Below are 17372 nucleotides of genomic sequence, written 5' to 3' on the forward strand. Positions count from 1 at the left end.
CTGGGGCACTGCTCCACTCCTGCTGCTTCCATATCTTCTGGGGGGAGGCTGGGGCCCTTCCTCGGGTATTTAAACCCCAGCTCCCACCTGTATGCACTTAATTTGGGAGATTGCGGCTGCCATTAAATCATTTCCTAATTAAGAGTCCTTGCCTGATCTTGTTAGTACTGTCAGGTCTGGGGGGCGGGGGGGGGCGGTGGCGGTGTATCCCCAGGTCACGGAGCGGCTGGCGAGGCCGGGGCTGTCCCACGGTCCTGCAGGACCAGTCCTGGCCTCAGCCCCATCCCGGGCTCTCCGGAAAGCGAAAGCCCGATTTGCACAGGTTGAGTCTAAAGGGCTCAAAGCCCGCAGCTGGGACCAGGGGTTTGCAGGATTCACCCTGGTACGGGCAAAACTCACCCTTTAAGCTATTTGCCATCAAGTGTGTGCTCAGGTTTTGCATCAGCCCTTTCTAGGAGCGGGGGGGAGTCACAGCTCAGTGCAGCTCAGTTTTAAGCCCTCGTCTTGTGTGACCCAGCACTGGGTGAGAGCCATCAGGGGCTCCTGGTGCATCTTCAGCTCCAGGCCCCCTCTCCCCATCCACGGCCGGAGCCAGTCTGAGCGGATCCCCTTGTGCTCAGCGTGTGCTTGTCCCACCACCCTGGGCGGGGGCAGCCCTCTGCACTGCATCAGACATGGTGCTTTATGGGTGGCTGCTGTGGCCAAGGGACAGACTTTGGGTGCTTCCCAAAAGCCAGGCCAGCTCCTCTGACTCTCCCAGTAGTTTTGCTCTGCTCCAGCACTGGTCTGTGCCGGAGGGCGGAGGTGGCCTTGCTCTCCGGGTGAGGCAGCAGCACTGACTCTTGTTTTCTTTTGAAGTTACCAAATGGAAAAACGTAATCCGGGTTGATGTGGACACAGAAGGCAACTACACAGTGGGACCCAGCCAGCCCCCTGCACCCAGCACAAGGGCGACCTTCTACTTGGGAGGGCTGCCAGGTGAGTTGGGCGGGATGCGCTCCAGAACAAAATACCCCAAAGCCAAGAGAGCTACTACTCCAGGTACAGGACAGAGGTACAAAACCCCCTCCCTCTTAGTAGCCAGACTAATGCTTGCCTTCACTTGTTCCTTCTGCAGAGACGGACAAGGCCAGCGCGCTGTCACCGTTACCTCCCTTCCCTCATTACGTGGGCTGCATAAGGAACCTGGTGATTAACCAGAGCCACGTGGACCTGCCGCGAGCCGGGACTGTCAGGGGCTCCATTGGCCTTAAGGGCTGCCCGGTGCTGTAAGTGGGTGCACCTCCGCGTACAGCCTGACCGACGGAAAGCTGCGCTGCTCCCTGGGCCCAGACGTCACCTACTCAACAGCGTTAACCGTGGTCAAACATACTTGATCTCCACTGACTGCAGGCGCAAGTCTGGGGCCAAAACCAGAGCGGGGCCACACATCCAAGGGGAAGGAGGGCGGGGAGGAAGGTGGGGCGAAGGGGGCACTTGGGGGATGTCTTTCACAAATATAACCAAAAAAGGTGGAGCAGGATGTGGAGACAGGTCTGAGTCCTTCCCCACTGGTCAAACAGCTGCACCAGGACTGGTGCTGCTAATGGCTCACGGTAAGAGCAGCTGTCCTCTCCAGAGCACGGGCTGAAGCAAGCAGCAGCCGTGCATCACGTCCTAAATCCTGTTCCCTTTACCCCACACTTACAATGCACGTAGATTTAGTTCACAGAACACTTGAGGCTATTAATAACAGTCACAGACTGTCTTCTGCTAAAGGCTGTAGGCAGTTTCTGTTTTATAATAAATGCAATTAGGACAAACTGGATTAATTCCGTCACTTTTGTGTTTTTATAAGCAAGGATGCATTTAACCTCCCCCAAGGACAGCCTCAGTTCACCTGCCACTGCTGCGCAAAGAGCTCTGCGAGGGGGAACTTGGACAAAATTCTGTTCACAGAATTAGCATCTTCTATCAGATTAATTTATAAGAATCAAAAAAAGGAGCAAAATAGGCTGGGAAAACTGCTGAGGGAAAGCAGAAAGACACAAACACTGCTCTGACTCGCTGCAGTTGCATTCAGCGCTGGTAGATAACACTGACAAAAGTCCTGTTGCGTGAAGCAAGAAACTGTTGCTCGAGAGGGAAGCACTAAGGGTAGGTTACCTCCGAGCCTGGCTGGGTGTGAGGGGGGTCAGCCCCCACCCACCCCACCAGCAGCTGCCTTCTGCTCAGCCTCACTCACGCTGGTGTAGCGCAGTCTTCACTTGAACAAACTTTCTTCTCCCAAGACACCTAGTTCACTTGTGCACTTACACGTCATCATATATATATTTGTGTGTGTGTGTGTATATATACCTAGCCACTTGGGGACAAAAATCTTGCTTCTGAAATGGACTTATAACTTATATCGTTATATTGTGGGGTTTTTTTATGAGGGGTAAATATTGTAAAATGGGTTTTTAACATGTCCATCTTAAACAAATGTAATTATGACCTGTTTTTAAGTTGTAGTATTAAAGATGGTCTTTGTAAATCACTGGTACATACTTTGGAGTCAAATAAAGTTCTATGTTACTCTCTTTCACTTCACTGGTGAAGATCCACTCTGAGACTGATGTAGAACTGGAAGAGGAACAGTCTCCACCCAGAAAGTGGCGCAGTGGGGAACCTTACGGCTGTTACTTGCCACAAACAGCTCCCTTGGGCAGCGCTGTGGGAGCTGCTCTGTAATTCCTTGTACGCCAGCTGAGCCTCCTCCTGCCAAGAGTGAAGACCTGCCCCAGGACAGGGCAACCCTTGCAGCAGTACCTGGGGGCGATGGGGGCAGCTGGCAGCCCTGCAGATCCCAACCTAGTGGGCCCAAAACTGGATGACAGTCAGCACTGGGTCCTCAAGCTCCTCCTTACTCAGATAACCACAGGGCTCCACCCTTTTAGCACAAGGAAATTGGAAGAATTGGTCTAGGCTGACGTCAAAAGCATCAAAACTGAACACTAAGCATCTCTCTCTGCTGAAAATAAAGAGCAATAAAGCTGCTTAGGTGCAGGTTAAATAGATTGAGAAAGAACAGTATGGCAGATAAAGAAAATTCCTTTATTTGTAGATTTATATAAGCATAATATGAAGTTAGTAATCCTACTGCAGTTGCTTAAGTTAGTATCTAGGAATATGTGTAAGGAAGAGCAAATAACTTAATCTAAACTCATATCTTCCTCTTCATCTTTCTTGTCCTTAGCGTCTCCTTCCTTTTGGTCTGACTTGACACTGTTCTGCATTGCTTTGGCAAACGCTTCTACATCTAGAAGTTAAACACATCAGTTATTTAACTTTGCACTTTCTGGGGTGGAGTTCATTGTCCACACAGGGTTAAGCGTCATTACTTAGAAAATAATTACTTTAATACACTCTATTAGCAGGGAAGAAAATTTCAACAGTCCATTAATACAGAACACATATTTGGATCTCCCAGACATGGCCAGTGTTTTCTGCGCTTGAACTCTGGGCCTAAGACCAGAATTATTGCCCTTGTGGAAGGATGCTGCAAGTTCCTCAGGGAAAACCATCAGCCCTGCCCAGAGCCGGAGGGCACAGCTGGGCACTCACTGCAAATGACTTACTAAAGACTCTCACAGAAAGGCATTCCTGAGCAAGATATGACATCTCCAGGGCCTGTTGTGTCTCTACCAAGAAAACAATGCCAAGGCTGCTCAGCACTTCGCTCTGCAGAACCCTGACTTCTCTAAATGTAGGCCTGACATCACACTGTATCTGCTGGGGAACACCTGAGCCACTGGCCTTTTCCTTGTAAAAAAGAACAGCACAAGAGGCAGCTCCTGACAGTTACTCAGCAGCTGATCGTTACATTCCACACTCTGTGTGCAATGCAACAACAAAAAAACAAAACAAAAAACCCCAAACAAAACAAACCCCAACAAACCACTTCACCATGTTCCTGACAGCGCCAGTACTTACCTCCTTTATTTGCTGCATCTACTGCCTCTGTGGGTAAGCCAAACTGACTCATTAGCGGGCCAAGCTGTCCCGAAGCTAAGGCAGCACTGAACATGCTCAATGCCTGTGAATTGGAGTCAACAGAGTCAAAAAAAAAAAAAAGTTTGCATCATGTTTCTCCAGCATCAGGTGGCTACTGTGCAATACCCATGTGAGGCGAGCAGTCCAGTACGGGGTGACCGAGCAGCTGCTCTCCTTTTAAGAACTACCGTCCTGGGCACAAGCTTACAAACACCGCTACAATGAACTGTTTGCTCTTCACCAGGTAGTTGCCTGTACGCACAAGTTGATAAGCTGTGCTAGACCGACACACCAACCAGTGACACAACCTCCAGTCAGTTCAGGGCATGGACAACTTCAGTCTTACCTAGATGCAGAAACTCTATCAAATCACCAATTAAAAACATCCCTCATTTCCAAGTCTTGTCTGCACAAAAGAGTTGCCGTGTTTTAAACTAAAACAAGACATCTTAGCCACTGAAACTTTGCAAATTGACAGATTTCAATCAGTGTAACTAGTTCAAATTGGCCTGTAATACACCAGCTTCAATCACACACAGACAGCTCTGGAATTAAGTACTAGTGTTTCAGGAGGAACAAGGGACGTAGCGCTGTAAACATGAGCATCTCTTCAGTCAACTTGAGCTGACCATTGCTCACAAGCCATTCTGACAGGGAAAAATGAATTTGCTACTACTCCTGTTATTGGCCATAGAGCATTTATAATAAAGAGAACAGTAAAGCCCAATTCCAAAAGAAAAAGCACAAGCACTCTGATTTTCCCTTGGGTTAGTGCAGAAAGGAAGAACTAGTGCTCCATTAAATCACGTCCCTCCTCCTTTCCAATTCTACAGAGAAACTTCCCACTCTGAACAGTGTCAGGAACCTGAAAAAATCAGGGCAAGGCTCATCATGGTGCATGGGGAGAAGGGGAGGAGAGCCGCACTTCCCACAAGAGCTCAGCATCTACCTGCTGAAACTGAGGAGACGTCAGGGTATTCTGAATCTCTTCTGCAGTCTGCGGCAGGGATTCCCCTGAGGGAAGGTAAGGCATCAACCGCTCCTGAACTTCAGCGTTGGCCAGGATGGGAGCCATTATCTCAGGAGTCAGAACGGTTGCCAGGTCAACTAGGAAGAAAATAAACGGTTGGTTGTTAGACTATGCACAAAACCCCATGTTTCTGTCATGTAAACCAAACAGTCTGGTCAGAGGAGTACTGAAATGTAGTTAGCAGACTGCCAGCATCCTTTTCTCCCTCTCTCAGTTTTGGAGTGAGAATAAGACTCTTGAAGCAGCCAAGAACAGTACTCCAATGAAAAAAAGAACCAAAAAAATTTAAAAGACCTTTCAAACCAATTTGGTTTGAAACAGGACAGTAAAACAGCTCCAGAGGACTCCTGGATCCAACAGCTGTCTGGGCAGAACACCATTACCTTGCTGTCCTCCTGCTCCAGATGGCACATTCATAGTAGCTAAAATGTTCTGAAGGTCACTCAATTGAATGGGCTGGGTTGGGCTTGTGGCTGAGCTGGTTCCATTACCCGAACTTGGTACAGGGCTCGGACTGGTCACAGATGCAGCCGCAGGAACAGACGGGGCAGGCGTTACACGCGTAGAAGAAGTTGTGGAAGATGGTGTCACAGCAGCTGATTGGCTGCGAGAGCTGGAGGAGATAATTAGTATAATTAATTCCCTGCAGAAAGCAGCTTTGCCTCTTGTATTTTGAAAAGCTTCTTGTCAAGCCCTTACAATATGAAGGGCTCCTTCCCTCATTAAATTACCCTCATCGTCTAAAAGAGGCAATAAGCAATCTGAATTCCATCATACTTCCTGTTCGGTAGGCCACAATTCCTCTCACAGCAGTGGCAACTTTGTGTGACATTAATACTACAAACCCAGAGCGGACGGGCATCCTACCTGGATGATGAACTGCTGGTCGGGGGTCCCCCACTTCCAAGCAGACTGGCCAGCCCAGGACCTGTCAGCGCACCCAGCCCACCTTCCATAAACATAAAAGAAGAAGAGGTTTAGAAATTTACTTCTTCAGTTTTTTTGCACCTCTCTGCTCTAGAGAGGTCACTCTTGTACCTGAAAGGTTTTATTTGCTAAAATAAAGGAGGAGGGGGTGAAAGACCCCAGACCAACCCCCCCGCCCCTTTCTGTAAATTAACAGCTCATTTTCTGATCTTGCATCCCTATCAGAAAACTGCCTTAGAGTGTTGCACATTTTAGAAATGACTCAATTTCTAGATGTGCACAAATTACTTTTGATTTGTGCATGATGATACATACATGATGATTTAACATAGCCCTCTCCTCTTATCTACTGGTTCCCAAAAATCTGACTTCTCTCAAGGCTCCCAGCAGAAGATTACAGAGGCAGCCTTTGAGTCTCCACCACCCTCTCTCCATACACCTGGGTTTTGCAGCTTCAAAACTAATGCAGAGACGCAGCAGCAGAATCAGCCGAGTCCTTAAACACTTCATAGGCAGAGGAAAGTAAGGACAAACCCGCGCTCAAATGAAGCGTGGCCAGTAGAGCAGCAATCAGGAAATACAGCAGGAAACCAGTGCTCAGCCTTTGAGTCAACTGCCGTACGCAAAAGAAATCAGCCTCCTTCACCCACACATCCCAACTACCAAGGGCTTATCATCAGCTAAAAAGAGCTGGGGCCTTGCTTCTAGGTCCGCTGGGGTTGTCAGTGACAGATTGTCCCCCTACAATGCCTTTGAGCCACATCAGCCAAACGCTCCGTTTACTACACGCTTCCCATCCAGTGGCTTCTTGTACCACATCTCATTAGATACACGTCCCTACACAAGCACCTGCGCTCATCACCCACCTTTTGGGAACTATCTGCAAGCAGAGGACAGACCAACAGCGCTCCATTAGCAAACACCTGATTAACTCAAGCTGCAGAACAGCGGAGGTCAGAGCCAGCCACCAGCTCTGCCCTTGTGTAGGACCCGCTCCTATGGAACCATGCCCGTAACACTTCTGTTTGCTAATCACAGAGCTCTGACAGCGGCAGGAAGGGCTGGGTGAAGCTAACCAGGCTGCACCATGCGCTACTCTACTCGGTTTGTCCTTGCTAGGAAAGTTTACCCAGGAGCAAGAAAGGTCTGTTGTTGCAGAAGCTCTGCAATAAAGGCAGAGTCCTGAGAGATGCAAACCAGGTGCAAAAGAACAAGACGCTGCTGGGGGAAGAGATCACATGGATTCACCGCAACCACCATTTGCCGAGGCAAGCAGATGGTTTTCTTCGCGTTACTGTAGTGAGTTTCGTGTCAAGCTGTCTTATGGCTAAATGTAAAGGCAAAGAAAGAAGAGCTGCTGAGAAAAAGCATTGAGAAGAAGAGGAAGGCAGTCTCAGGAGTTATGTGAAGCTTCAAGAAGGAAGATCTTTTCCAAACACATCCTAAAAAGCCAGAATCTTCCAACACTAACATGAGTTTTGCATCTGAACATCCCACCAACAGGAGATGTGCGTCCAAAGCTAAAAAGACATGAGCTAGAACCACAAAAAATGGTCTTAGGAGCACAGAACCTTAGTCACTGCTACCGGCCATGCATTCCTTTCCTTACTTCCACTCGAGGGTCTGACCTCTCAGGAAATGCTCTGTTGGGCTCGGAGCATAGACAGCGTTAGAACAGACCACAGCAGGGACTCCAACACACCTCTGATCCCCTTCAGAAAAACAGCACAGAGATTCAAGCTCTCCCCAGCGTGGCCCAGGAGAGAGAGCCCTAACCTGAGCCTCACTCCTCTGACTTGAGCGTGCTGTAGGGTGGGAACACTCCAACCTTCCTCTGGAACTCTTTCTCCTTGGCACACAAATATTCACTGGATCAGAGACAACACAAGCAACTCCATGGCTTGGTAACTGGGACATTCACCAGGGAGGAGTCCCTGGGTTTCAGTCCCTGCTCCAGCGAATATTTAGGAGGAAGAGGAGGGGAGGGGAGGAGTTGGGGGTAAAGAAAGGGGGAAAAAAAAAGGCAGAAGATTCAGTGGAGCAAGGAGCAGAACTGACATTCCTTCCAGACTGAGCCCTAAGATGAGTGCCGTGTAGAATCTGGTACCCTTCGTTTCCTGCATCCTTTTTTTGCCCCTTAGCTCATCTCTGAGGCAGGGCCTTGCTTTCTCACGTGAAAGCAGCGCTATTCAAATCAATAGCACTACTTGAAAATATTGTCAGGTAAGATTTAACCTGGCAGGAGAAAATACCATTTTGGCGTAAAGATATTAAAGCATTTTACCAAGTCCTCCTAAGCCCGTTGGTCCGATCAGCTGCATGAGCTGGTTATGGCTCATGTTTCCAAGAAGGCTTTGCAAGCCACCCTCACCTAAAAACAAAAACATTCTGAAACACAACATATTCACATAGGTTTTTTTCACAGCACTCCGGCTCAAACAGCAGGAGATTAATTGGCATCACATTCTGTATGGAAAAAACAGTTTCAAGTGTTTACTGATTCATGATGCTCATAAAAGATAAATGCATCTTGGCTTCATAAAGTGGTAAGACTCCAGAGAATCTACTGGAAACAAAGAGAGATTTCTTCTGGCAGTCTTAACCTTCAGCCTGCACCTATTATAACAGCGCAGTTTATTTTGCTAAAAGCACGATTACACTTCTGCTATTAACATTGTCCCCAACTCACCCTCCATAGTCATCAGGAATTTCTTCCTAGGGAACTGCAAATGTTTATTCTAAAAATAAATTTAAAGAAAAAAGCCTCTCACATGAAGGAGCAGAGAATGGACTGTACCTCCTAATGCCGAGAGCTCGTGGCCTCCGCTTGCATTTCCACCCAAAGCACCAGGCATTGGTGGATTGTTGAGATACTCGTTCACTTTACGGCAATGCTCTTCATCCTTGTCCGTCTTCGGCTCCTGCAAGAAAGTTGCTCTTGGTACAAGGCAAACTGGAAGTATTTTGTTCCAAGACCTTTATTATTGACTTCCCACAAACCTGCATCCAGAAGAAGAGTCGTTTTGATCCGGCCTTGAACTTCAATACGTACACGCGACCAGTGGTGCACTGAGGTACCCTCTTGAATTCACAGTCATCAGGAAAAATAATCAAATCCTGGAAAACATGGCAGTAGGAATAAATGTTTGAGAAAATACATGAATATTGCTTTTAGCTTCCCAAAGACCTCTGCCCTCCTCCCCAAACCTTCTTGCATCTGCTCCTCAGAGCAGAGAGGACTTGGAAGTGCAGGTCTGTCAGCTACAGTGGCATTCTCACCCTAACTTGTCTTGGAGAAGCTCTTCCAGCAGTGCCAGTGGAAGAAGAACAAGACAGACCGTGACTTAACGCCTCAGCACTGAAACACAAAACCGTACTCACATCCTCAACGTTGCCCGAAGTCCTGTCCTTCCAGCAGAAGTGAATGAGGGAATCATCAGTTTGCTGGATGTAAACAAGACCTTTTCTCTTGTCTGGGGTTACAGTGCTGCCTTTCAGGGACATTTTCCCTGCCCGAAATTCCACCAGGTATTTGCTTGAAGAGCCACGGGAGCCTGGCACCAGGCTTGGAAATAACGCACCTGAAGACATGCTGGAAAGAGAGAGCAGCAGACGCGATGAGACACCTTCCCCTATTCTCTCTTCTCAGTATCAAATTTAAATCTTTATCAAGCGAGCTCCACGAAAGGAATCTGTCTCACTGCCCGCAGAATTTCAGGGTGATCCGGAAGAACCAAAGCGGAACACAGGATGAAGACGGGACACTCCACAGATCTCCGCTAATAACGAGGACCTGTCTGCTCAGGTACTTGAAAACGAAACCACGGTTCCCCAGACGCTTCCTTCTTTGGTTCGTACCACAGTTCACGGGATCAGGGACATTTTATTTGCAAGAAACCCTACTGTAACGCTGATCTTCACACTCCTGCTGCAGCATCCCAGCAGAGAACCGCAGGCTGCTCGGCGCCAGAGCAGCCCAGCACGGGTGACCCCCCCACGGCCCGGCCCCCCTCACCCACGGCAGCTCCTCGTCTCCCGAGGAAAACACCGACCAGCCCGCAGGTCGAGGCGTTAATGCCGAGGGACCGGTCGGCCTGCATGACTTTGCAGTTGTTTTTAAGCTCGCACTACCGCTTAACCCTCCCCTCGCCGGCCGATCCCAGCGCACCGCCGGTACCGGACGGTCAGACCCGGCCCCGCCGCAGGGGAGCCCGGCCCGAGCCCCTCACACAAGGCAGGAGCGGAGCTGCCCGGTCGCGGGGGCAGGCCGACAGCACAGCACGGCCCGGCCCGGCGCCGCACAGGCCGCCCGCCCGGCCATAGCCGCCCCCGGTGCTCCCCGCCCGCCCGGAGGTCGCGATCTCCAGCCGGGGCCCCCGAGGCCGCCGCGCCCCGTCCCCCCAGGACTACCCCCGGCAGGAGACCCCGCTCCCCCGCGCACGACGCAGCCGGCTACCCCCCCCCCCCCCCGGGCCGGCCCCAGCGAGCGCCGGGCTGAGCGGCGAGGAGCCGAGGAAGCGGCGGTAGAACCCGGCCCGGCCCGCCCCGCCGCCCCCCGCCCGGTACCTGCCGCCGCCGCCCGCAGGCCCCGCGCCGCTCCGCTCTTCCTGCCCCGCGCGCCGGAACCCCGCCCGCCGCGGGGCGGGGCAGGGTGGCAGTGAGCGCCCCCGCGGCCCCGCGCGGTTGGACGGCGCGGCTGTCAGTCAGGGGCGGCGGCGCCAGGCGCCTTGCTGTGTCACGGCGGCGGAAGATGGCGGCGCCCCCGCCCCGCCCGCCAAGCAGAGGCCGGAGCCCGGCTCGTCTCCAAAACCACCTTTATTGTCATTTACAGATTTACAGCGTAACAGCGGTGCCCACAGACCCGCACGGACCGGAGTTCTCAACGGGGGTGGGGAAGCGACAGTTATTAAACATTACAAAAATAAATCCATCTGTCTCCTGAGCCCAGGGCGCGCAGGGGCTTCGCCGAGCGGGATGGAAGGCGCACGTGCTGCACAGCCCGCCGCAGGCCCACGTTACCTTGACAGAATATAAGTATTGCTTTCTGGTGCACTGACCCAAATCTGGGGTGTTTCCCAGCAGGTAGCACCGGGTGCGGGGCCTGGCTGACACGCAGGGAGAAGAGCAGCCGCCTGCCACCACCACCGTTCTGGGGGAAGAGTCTAGTGTTCATTTCTAAAAAAACATCTTCTGGCAAAAAATTTACTGAGCAATTATTTTTAAGTATTTAACAGGAATAAATATTGCTGATTAGTTCTGTTTTTCCTGGGTAATTTAGGTTACATGCTTCCTGTCCTTAATCTGGGTACCAATATTTATATAAGTGCCCGATGTCTGAAAAAGCTGCTCCCGATTTACAATATGACATTGCCTCAAAGACACAAACAATAGATAGCAGCCATAAAGTTAATTTTTCACTTCCACTACATTTTTCAGTGAAATTCCACTCACTCCCCAGCTCGCACTCTGCCTCTCCGCCATCACGGCCCCCACAGCCCTTTTTCTGCTCCCTGCTGCCTCTCCAGTTTCCCACCAACTTCCACAGCGCACCTCCGGGCGTACGGCCCCATCACCCCACACTTCTCAGAGCCCACAGACCGCAGGGCAACGGGGGGGGCTAAGGAACCGTGTCGGGGCTGGGGTGTTCAAAGCTCCAATTTAAATCATCCGCGTCTAGTAAGCGTCGCGGTGAAAACACAAAGTACAGGCCCCGACCCGGCTGATCAAAGGCAGAGTCGGCTCCTGCCGCCCGCCTGCCCTACCAGACAGCTGCCCTGGTTCAGAAATCTCTGTCACCATCTAGAGCCCAAAGGGTATTAAGTATTTATTGTAATTTTTCTAGATGGTTTCTCTACATAGCTGTATTAACATATACTAACACAGTTATATACAGTGTTTAATCAAGTTATAAAAGTGACATTCTTTCAAAAGGTGCAAAGTTATTAACGTTTCGACACATAAACTACTGAGGCGAGATCTGCGTTGAAAATAAAACTTTTTCACTTTCAGAGCATTAGAAGTCCCATGGCTAGCCAAGCAGAGATGTGTTGGCAGTGAGGGGAAAGTGTTTTGTAAGTGTTGCCAATGAAAAATAATAAATTAAAAAAAAAAAAAACAACGATTTGGAACTAATCTGGAATTTTACTAAAAACTTCACACTAAAGGAAGGGGAAAAGAGGGTAAAGACATAACTAGCAAAGCATTCTTACTTTAAAAATCTTCCCAGTTTCTTTTTAAATCCCATGAAGATTCTATACAGAAGTTTGGATTAAACACGTTGTTACAATTTTTTCATGCTTTTGCATAATGAGAAGGGTTTAGGTCTCTGAATTTATATCAAAGCTTTGGCAAGAGGGATTCTAACCTGTCCACTTCTCATAAACAGAGTATTTCTTTAGCAATTACTCTACAGATTTTTCCATTCAGGCAATTTCTATTTATATGTATTGTTTTAAAAACACTACCCCAGCATTAAACATACTATTTAGTTTAAGCAAGTTTTAAACTCCCATGAGATGTTAAACTGGCTAAATATGTGAATCCTTTCAATCTTCCCCTATCAAAGGGTTCCCTATGCTGCTTGCAGCAAGTTTGGAAAGAGGGTTACAGTGCCTGGCACAGTCATTAAACTTCAATTTTATTTTTTTTTTATAAAAAGTATTTTTATGCTGTCCCATATGGATCAGCAATGTCTTTTTAAAAGCCAAGTGCCTGTGCACTTATTAGGAACAAATACAACGTACTGCCTGCACCGTGTGACCAAGTGATCCAGCACGAGCCCTGAACACTTGCTGTCAGCACAAAGTACCATTTCTGGCAACAGAATAAAGTTGCCACAAGCACGTTGCAGATTAGTCCCTTACTGCCTTGAAGTTTTACAGCTTCTCTTATTTTTCCAATGAAGACAACAACTAAACCTCCCCAAAATTTAAAGTTAATCCGATCATAAGATGCATGATTTGATAGAAAAATGTTTCTCCATGAGTCTGATAATTTTCTTTTGCTTTTTAATCCTGTGGCTGGGAGAGAAGCACTTCAAAAATCTACGCTCGGGGTGAAACCACCTATGTTTTGGACATCAATCAGACCAGCTCTTCCATGAGCTCCTCAAGTTGCTGGTGCTCAACAGCAGCAATGTCTGAATTACTGTAAACAGCAGTGCAGCCACTCTCCATTTTTGACTGGTTACTCAATTAAAAACTTCCATAAAAGAAGCAGCAACATTAGGATTAGATTTAACTACCAGACCTAATTTTTCAAGCCTCTCTCCCCCCTTATCCCCCCTGAAGCGTACCACTTAAAGAAAATGAATGCGTCAATTCAGTAATTGATTATTTCCAGCATTATATGGCTTCGATGGTTCGATATGGAACAAAAAAAAAATCCCACTTTTTGCCATCACGTGCTCACAGAAAACTTGTAATAGGTATAAATCTGCCAAAGCTTTAAATTGATTCTGCTTTTTCACAACATACAAAAACAGACATGACCTAATAATGAAAAACATGCAAACAAAAACTTCCCCAAAATATGAACCTGTGTGGATATACATACCAAAGTGCTTCCAAATAAAACTTTAGTCTAGAAGCATACATAGCGCCAAAGCTGCCAAAGGTAGTGCAGAAGATACAAGCCTCCGAGTGGTAGCAAGCAATATATTTTACATTGTAACCACCTCTACATTCCTGCAATTGCTTCCTAAGCTTCTGGTATTTTAAGAACAGCATTTGACTTCAGAGAAAGCACATTTTTTAACGCACCCTTCCCTTCTCCTAACGTATGCTTTATGTAGTTTTATCACAGGTATACAGTTTAATGCTCACAGTGTCCAAAAGTTGTGAAGACTCTGTAACAGACTAACTACAGTTTGAGAAGCTCAGGCTGGATTTTGTTTCCCGAGTCTCTGAGTTATTGAATGGTATTGAGAGAGGGGGGCCAGGAGCTCCAGTCCCCACGTAGTGCTACATACCGTGTGGAAGGTTGACATGCATCTCTTCACCGGGAGTATCGACAGTACTAGATTTGATTCTCGGTACCATATTAGTTTTTCATCCCTGCTCCGAGTTCCAAAAACATCAGATTCCTCACTATTGTACTAAGTAACAACGATATTATCTCTATTTTAGTTTTTAAGTTATGTAGTTCTCGATGTTATGTGCTCTACCAGATACAGCGTATCTTCCTGACAAAGAAACTAGGGGGAAAAAAATGAAGAACCAAAGGTCCCTTTGAAAATTAGTGAAAACATGATGATTTCAGGTGCAGCTTTATGGAAAGAACGCAACAGTATTTAAATATTTGGCAATCCAACGTTAGTGATAATTAAATCCTTGATTGTTGACCGACAGAAATTTTGTTAAAATTTACTTAGAAAAGCTGGTTTTTGCTATCAACAAAACCAGAGTAACTGGCTTGGAATGAAATCTAGTAACTAGATGTCCAAATGAGATGAGCAATTGGTTCCATCATTTCAGTATATGTCTGGACAGTCTGAGAAATTTCTATCAAAATAGCCACCTGAGTACAGCCAATCTGAAGTCCCAGTGTATGGGTTAGTACCTTGATGAAACCATCTGTAGAAAAAAAAAAGGAAAAAGAAAAAAAGAAAGAAGGGAAAGAAATTGTAAGAGAAAAAAGCAAACCAAGTGAATAATTATTAATAGGGGAAAAAGACAACTCTGCTTCTTTCACAAAACATTGTAAGAACACATTGGTATTTCTTATCAGAAAAAAATTCTCAGAAAATATTCTGAACATGAAAAAACAAGGCATTAAACTACCTACACAATTATCATCATCTTGCAAAGTATCTTTTTTTTTTTTTTACATAAAGTCAAGGAGGCGTATGAAATAGATTTTAAAATTGCTGTCCTATGCCAAATAAAAATAACATTGTTACTCTAGATAATACATATTAATTTTTACTTTAAAAGAATGCCAAATCAGTTACACAATCCTTTTTGTAAACCTGTCCAAACAGGAAGCAGTTTTGTTCTACGGAGCTGTACTTTGCACAGAATATTAACAGATGCTCACTTTTTAGCCACGTTGACTGAAAACAATTTTATGTTCTCTGGAAGAGATTTTCAAAGGCATTAACTGAAATTGGTCTGTAGCTACTCCTCCAGGCTTTGGGAAGAGGATGCTTTCTCTTCTGAATTTTATGAAATCATGGGAGCATCCCAAAGTTCTTGCCTTTGAAGGAAGCACCTGCAGTAACTGGCTGTGAGCATACACTTGACTGCATAGCGTTGGCATCTCGGAAAAGCAACCAGCGGGAGCAGGAGCCAAATCACACATTACTCCATGATGCAATTTATGACTGAGAAGGCACTTGAATATGCAATCAAAAAAAGCAATTTCTGAAGTATTCAAGCCAAGAAGTCCTAAGAGTGTGAAAATAAAAGGGCCCTAGAGGGCCACAATGTCTGGCAAAGGCTGGACACGAATTGGTTAAAGGAGAGATGAGACTTAATATTTTATTCATTCTAACAAAAATATGATCTCTGTAGGTTTTAAAGAGCAAACCCAAGAAAATCCAGCATTACCACAGTAGTTCATTATGACAGGTTTCAGCATTTATTATTAGATAATTTCTCCAGGACAAAGTTATCAGCAATTTTGGCTTCCAGCTACATTATTTAATTGTTGACCCAGCAAATGCTTTAAGTGGCACTACAAATTGTGCTGTCGTGCAGGAAATCAAACACACGCTGTCTGGAATAAAAGCATTTCAAGCAGTATACCAAACCATTCCAAGCATTAAACAAATGCCCAACTTCCTTCCCCCTTACCGTGTGTGCCATTCCACTTCATCTTTTGCACGCTCCTTGCGAGCAGCTCTTTGTTTCTCTTCTAGTCTCTCTTTTTCTTTACTAGCCACATCTATCAAACATTTAAAGAGAAATTGGTTACTTAGCAAAATAAAAATAAAAACGCAGAACACACAGAAAAGACTGCAAAGAAATGAAATACAGTTCATTTAAGCAAGAGAAAGCATTTGCTGTACATAATCTCAGTGAACAATAAAAACCTCAGGCAACAGAAAACTAAAACTGTCATTTCCGAAGAGCTGCTACTACAAACACAGAGTCAAAACTGAAATTTTGGTATTTTATCTATCAGAAACACTGCATCGAGATAGAAGGCAAGAACATAGATTAGGCATAATAGAGAGTGTGACTTTTTCACTATTTGGCCATGTGTTTTTTCTGACAAATGCCAGAGCAACAGAGCACGTCTGTTCACCACATGTCTTTCCAGACAAACTCCAGAGCAAGAGAGCATGTCTGCCACTTCCCCCCAAATTAAACATGCAAATACACCATAACATAGGATAGCAGTCTTGGGATCCACCTGGGACACATTTGCTCTCCCAGACTTTTCTGGGAGAAAACAGACATCATACATTGCTCAAAGGCGTGTTCATTAACACGGAATGAAAACGAGTTAAGGCTGCTCTGGGAATGAGAAACTGAAGGCAGTGTCCCTGTATCGACCAACTTCCCTTCAGCCACACCTCTCAAAACTTACTAATGTGAAAATATCTCCTCCAGCAAACACATACCCATGTTTCCGTTTTCCATATTTCTGATATCTGGACGTAGTCGACAGTCAGTGGGAGCTAATATTGCTTCCATGCCCTTTTCTAGCTCATTGAGACTCACGGCAAAACTGGTGAAATTGTACATCTTAAAGGCAAATTAAAGATAACATACAAGTTATTTTGGCAAAGTGGCACTGGGTTCCCTATACTGAATGGATACAACAGAACTTCCAAAAGAAATTACAGAGTCAAAACTTCTCCCACTGGCTACCCTGAAAGCAAGGGTAGGTTCATTCAAAATTAGAGGGGTTTTTTGTTGGAGGGGAGGGACAAGGAAGGGCAGAAGGGGATGGAAATCACAACTTTCATGTTTTAAGCAGTCTTTGCTTCAGAGGATGAAGACAGATTTTCCTCCATATCTGATATTTAACATCGTGATTTTTATGAAAAAGGCACCCACACCTAAAAGACCAAAAAGCCTTGTTGAAACTATTGAAGGTAACACCCAGTTGCCCAGTTACTGCACATTTTGGAAGCCTGTCTTCTAACAGCAGGGTCAGCAGAAGGGAACGTGTATCCATATTTTAGTCACTCTAAGTGCAAAGATCTCACAGGCAGATTAACCTGAGACACCAGACTCGCACTGAAGCGGCTGCAGTCAGAGCATGCATTCTTCCTACCAAGTTCGACATAGCAGTGATGCTTTCAGCCCAGGAATAAAGCAGACAGCTTGCTGTAGTATAATTTTACTGCCGCAGCAAGAACTGCCAGTCCCTGTCAACATGCACGCTAAGGACAGACACTTCAACAAGGTTTCCCTTGAACATTACTCATGTTCCCTTGGATAAGTCACTG

General features: G+C 46.6%; 3 protein-coding genes across 10 annotated transcripts in view; 1 reads left to right on the top strand and 2 right to left on the bottom strand.

Annotated features, from left to right (window-relative positions):
* The window catches only part of LAMA5 (laminin subunit alpha 5), a 92513-nt gene extending 89947 nt beyond the window's left edge, over positions 1-2566 (top strand). For all 3 annotated transcript variants that reach the window (XM_075768419.1, XM_075768417.1, XM_075768418.1), the window contains exons 79-80: positions 859-978; positions 1118-2566. In XM_075768419.1, the coding sequence (XP_075624534.1) occupies positions 859-978; positions 1118-1272 (275 nt within the window). In that variant the 3' untranslated portion in view covers positions 1273-2566. The remainder of the gene's footprint in view (positions 1-858; positions 979-1117) is intronic.
* A 488-nt stretch (positions 2567-3054) lies between these two features.
* ADRM1 (ADRM1 26S proteasome ubiquitin receptor) lies at positions 3055-10668 on the bottom strand. 4 transcript variants are annotated; one of them, XM_075768423.1, is made up of 10 exons: positions 10538-10668; positions 9353-9563; positions 8972-9088; positions 8769-8892; positions 8256-8342; positions 5912-5993; positions 5428-5657; positions 4964-5121; positions 3955-4057; positions 3055-3280 (listed from the first exon to the last, which is right to left on the bottom strand). In XM_075768423.1, the coding sequence occupies exons 2-10, from the start codon at positions 9560-9562 to the stop codon at positions 3174-3176; spliced, it is 1218 nt and encodes a 405-aa protein (XP_075624538.1). In that variant the 5' UTR covers position 9563; positions 10538-10668; the 3' UTR covers positions 3055-3173. The 4 variants fall into 4 exon arrangements, with proteins under 4 accessions (XP_075624538.1, XP_075624539.1, XP_075624540.1 ...); XM_075768424.1 differs by lacking the exon at positions 10538-10668 and adding an exon at positions 10024-10155; XM_075768425.1 differs by lacking the exon at positions 8256-8342.
* A 100-nt stretch (positions 10669-10768) lies between these two features.
* Positions 10769-17372, bottom strand: part of OSBPL2 (oxysterol binding protein like 2) — a 40787-nt gene continuing 34183 nt past the window's right edge. For all 3 annotated transcript variants that reach the window (XM_075768420.1, XM_075768422.1, XM_075768421.1), the window contains 3 exons: positions 16539-16662; positions 15766-15856; positions 10769-14544 (listed from right to left, as the gene is read on the bottom strand). In XM_075768420.1, coding sequence (XP_075624535.1) covers positions 14442-14544; positions 15766-15856; positions 16539-16662 — 318 coding nt within the window. In that variant the 3' untranslated portion in view covers positions 10769-14441. The remainder of the gene's footprint in view (positions 14545-15765; positions 15857-16538; positions 16663-17372) is intronic.

The sequence above is a fragment of the Balearica regulorum genome, chromosome 16 (assembly GCF_011004875.1).
Source record: "Balearica regulorum gibbericeps isolate bBalReg1 chromosome 16, bBalReg1.pri, whole genome shotgun sequence".
Classification (NCBI taxonomy): Eukaryota; Metazoa; Chordata; class Aves; order Gruiformes; family Gruidae; genus Balearica; species Balearica regulorum.

What these genes read in the sequence shown, in the direction of transcription:
- ADRM1 (XM_075768423.1), bottom strand. Translation starts at nt 9,562, where the DNA reads ATGTCTTCAGGTGCGTTATTTCCAAGCCTGGTGCCAGGCTCCCGTGGC. An exon ending in CTTCGGGCAACGTTGAGGAT is followed by an intron (nt 9,089 to 9,352) that starts GTGAGTACGGTT and finishes CATGTTTTCCAG; the next exon opens with GATTTGATTATTTTTCCTGA. An exon ending in CGAGCTCTCGGCATTAGGAG is followed by an intron (nt 8,343 to 8,768) that starts GTACAGTCCATT and finishes TTTTGTTTTTAG; the next exon opens with GTGAGGGTGGCTTGCAAAGC.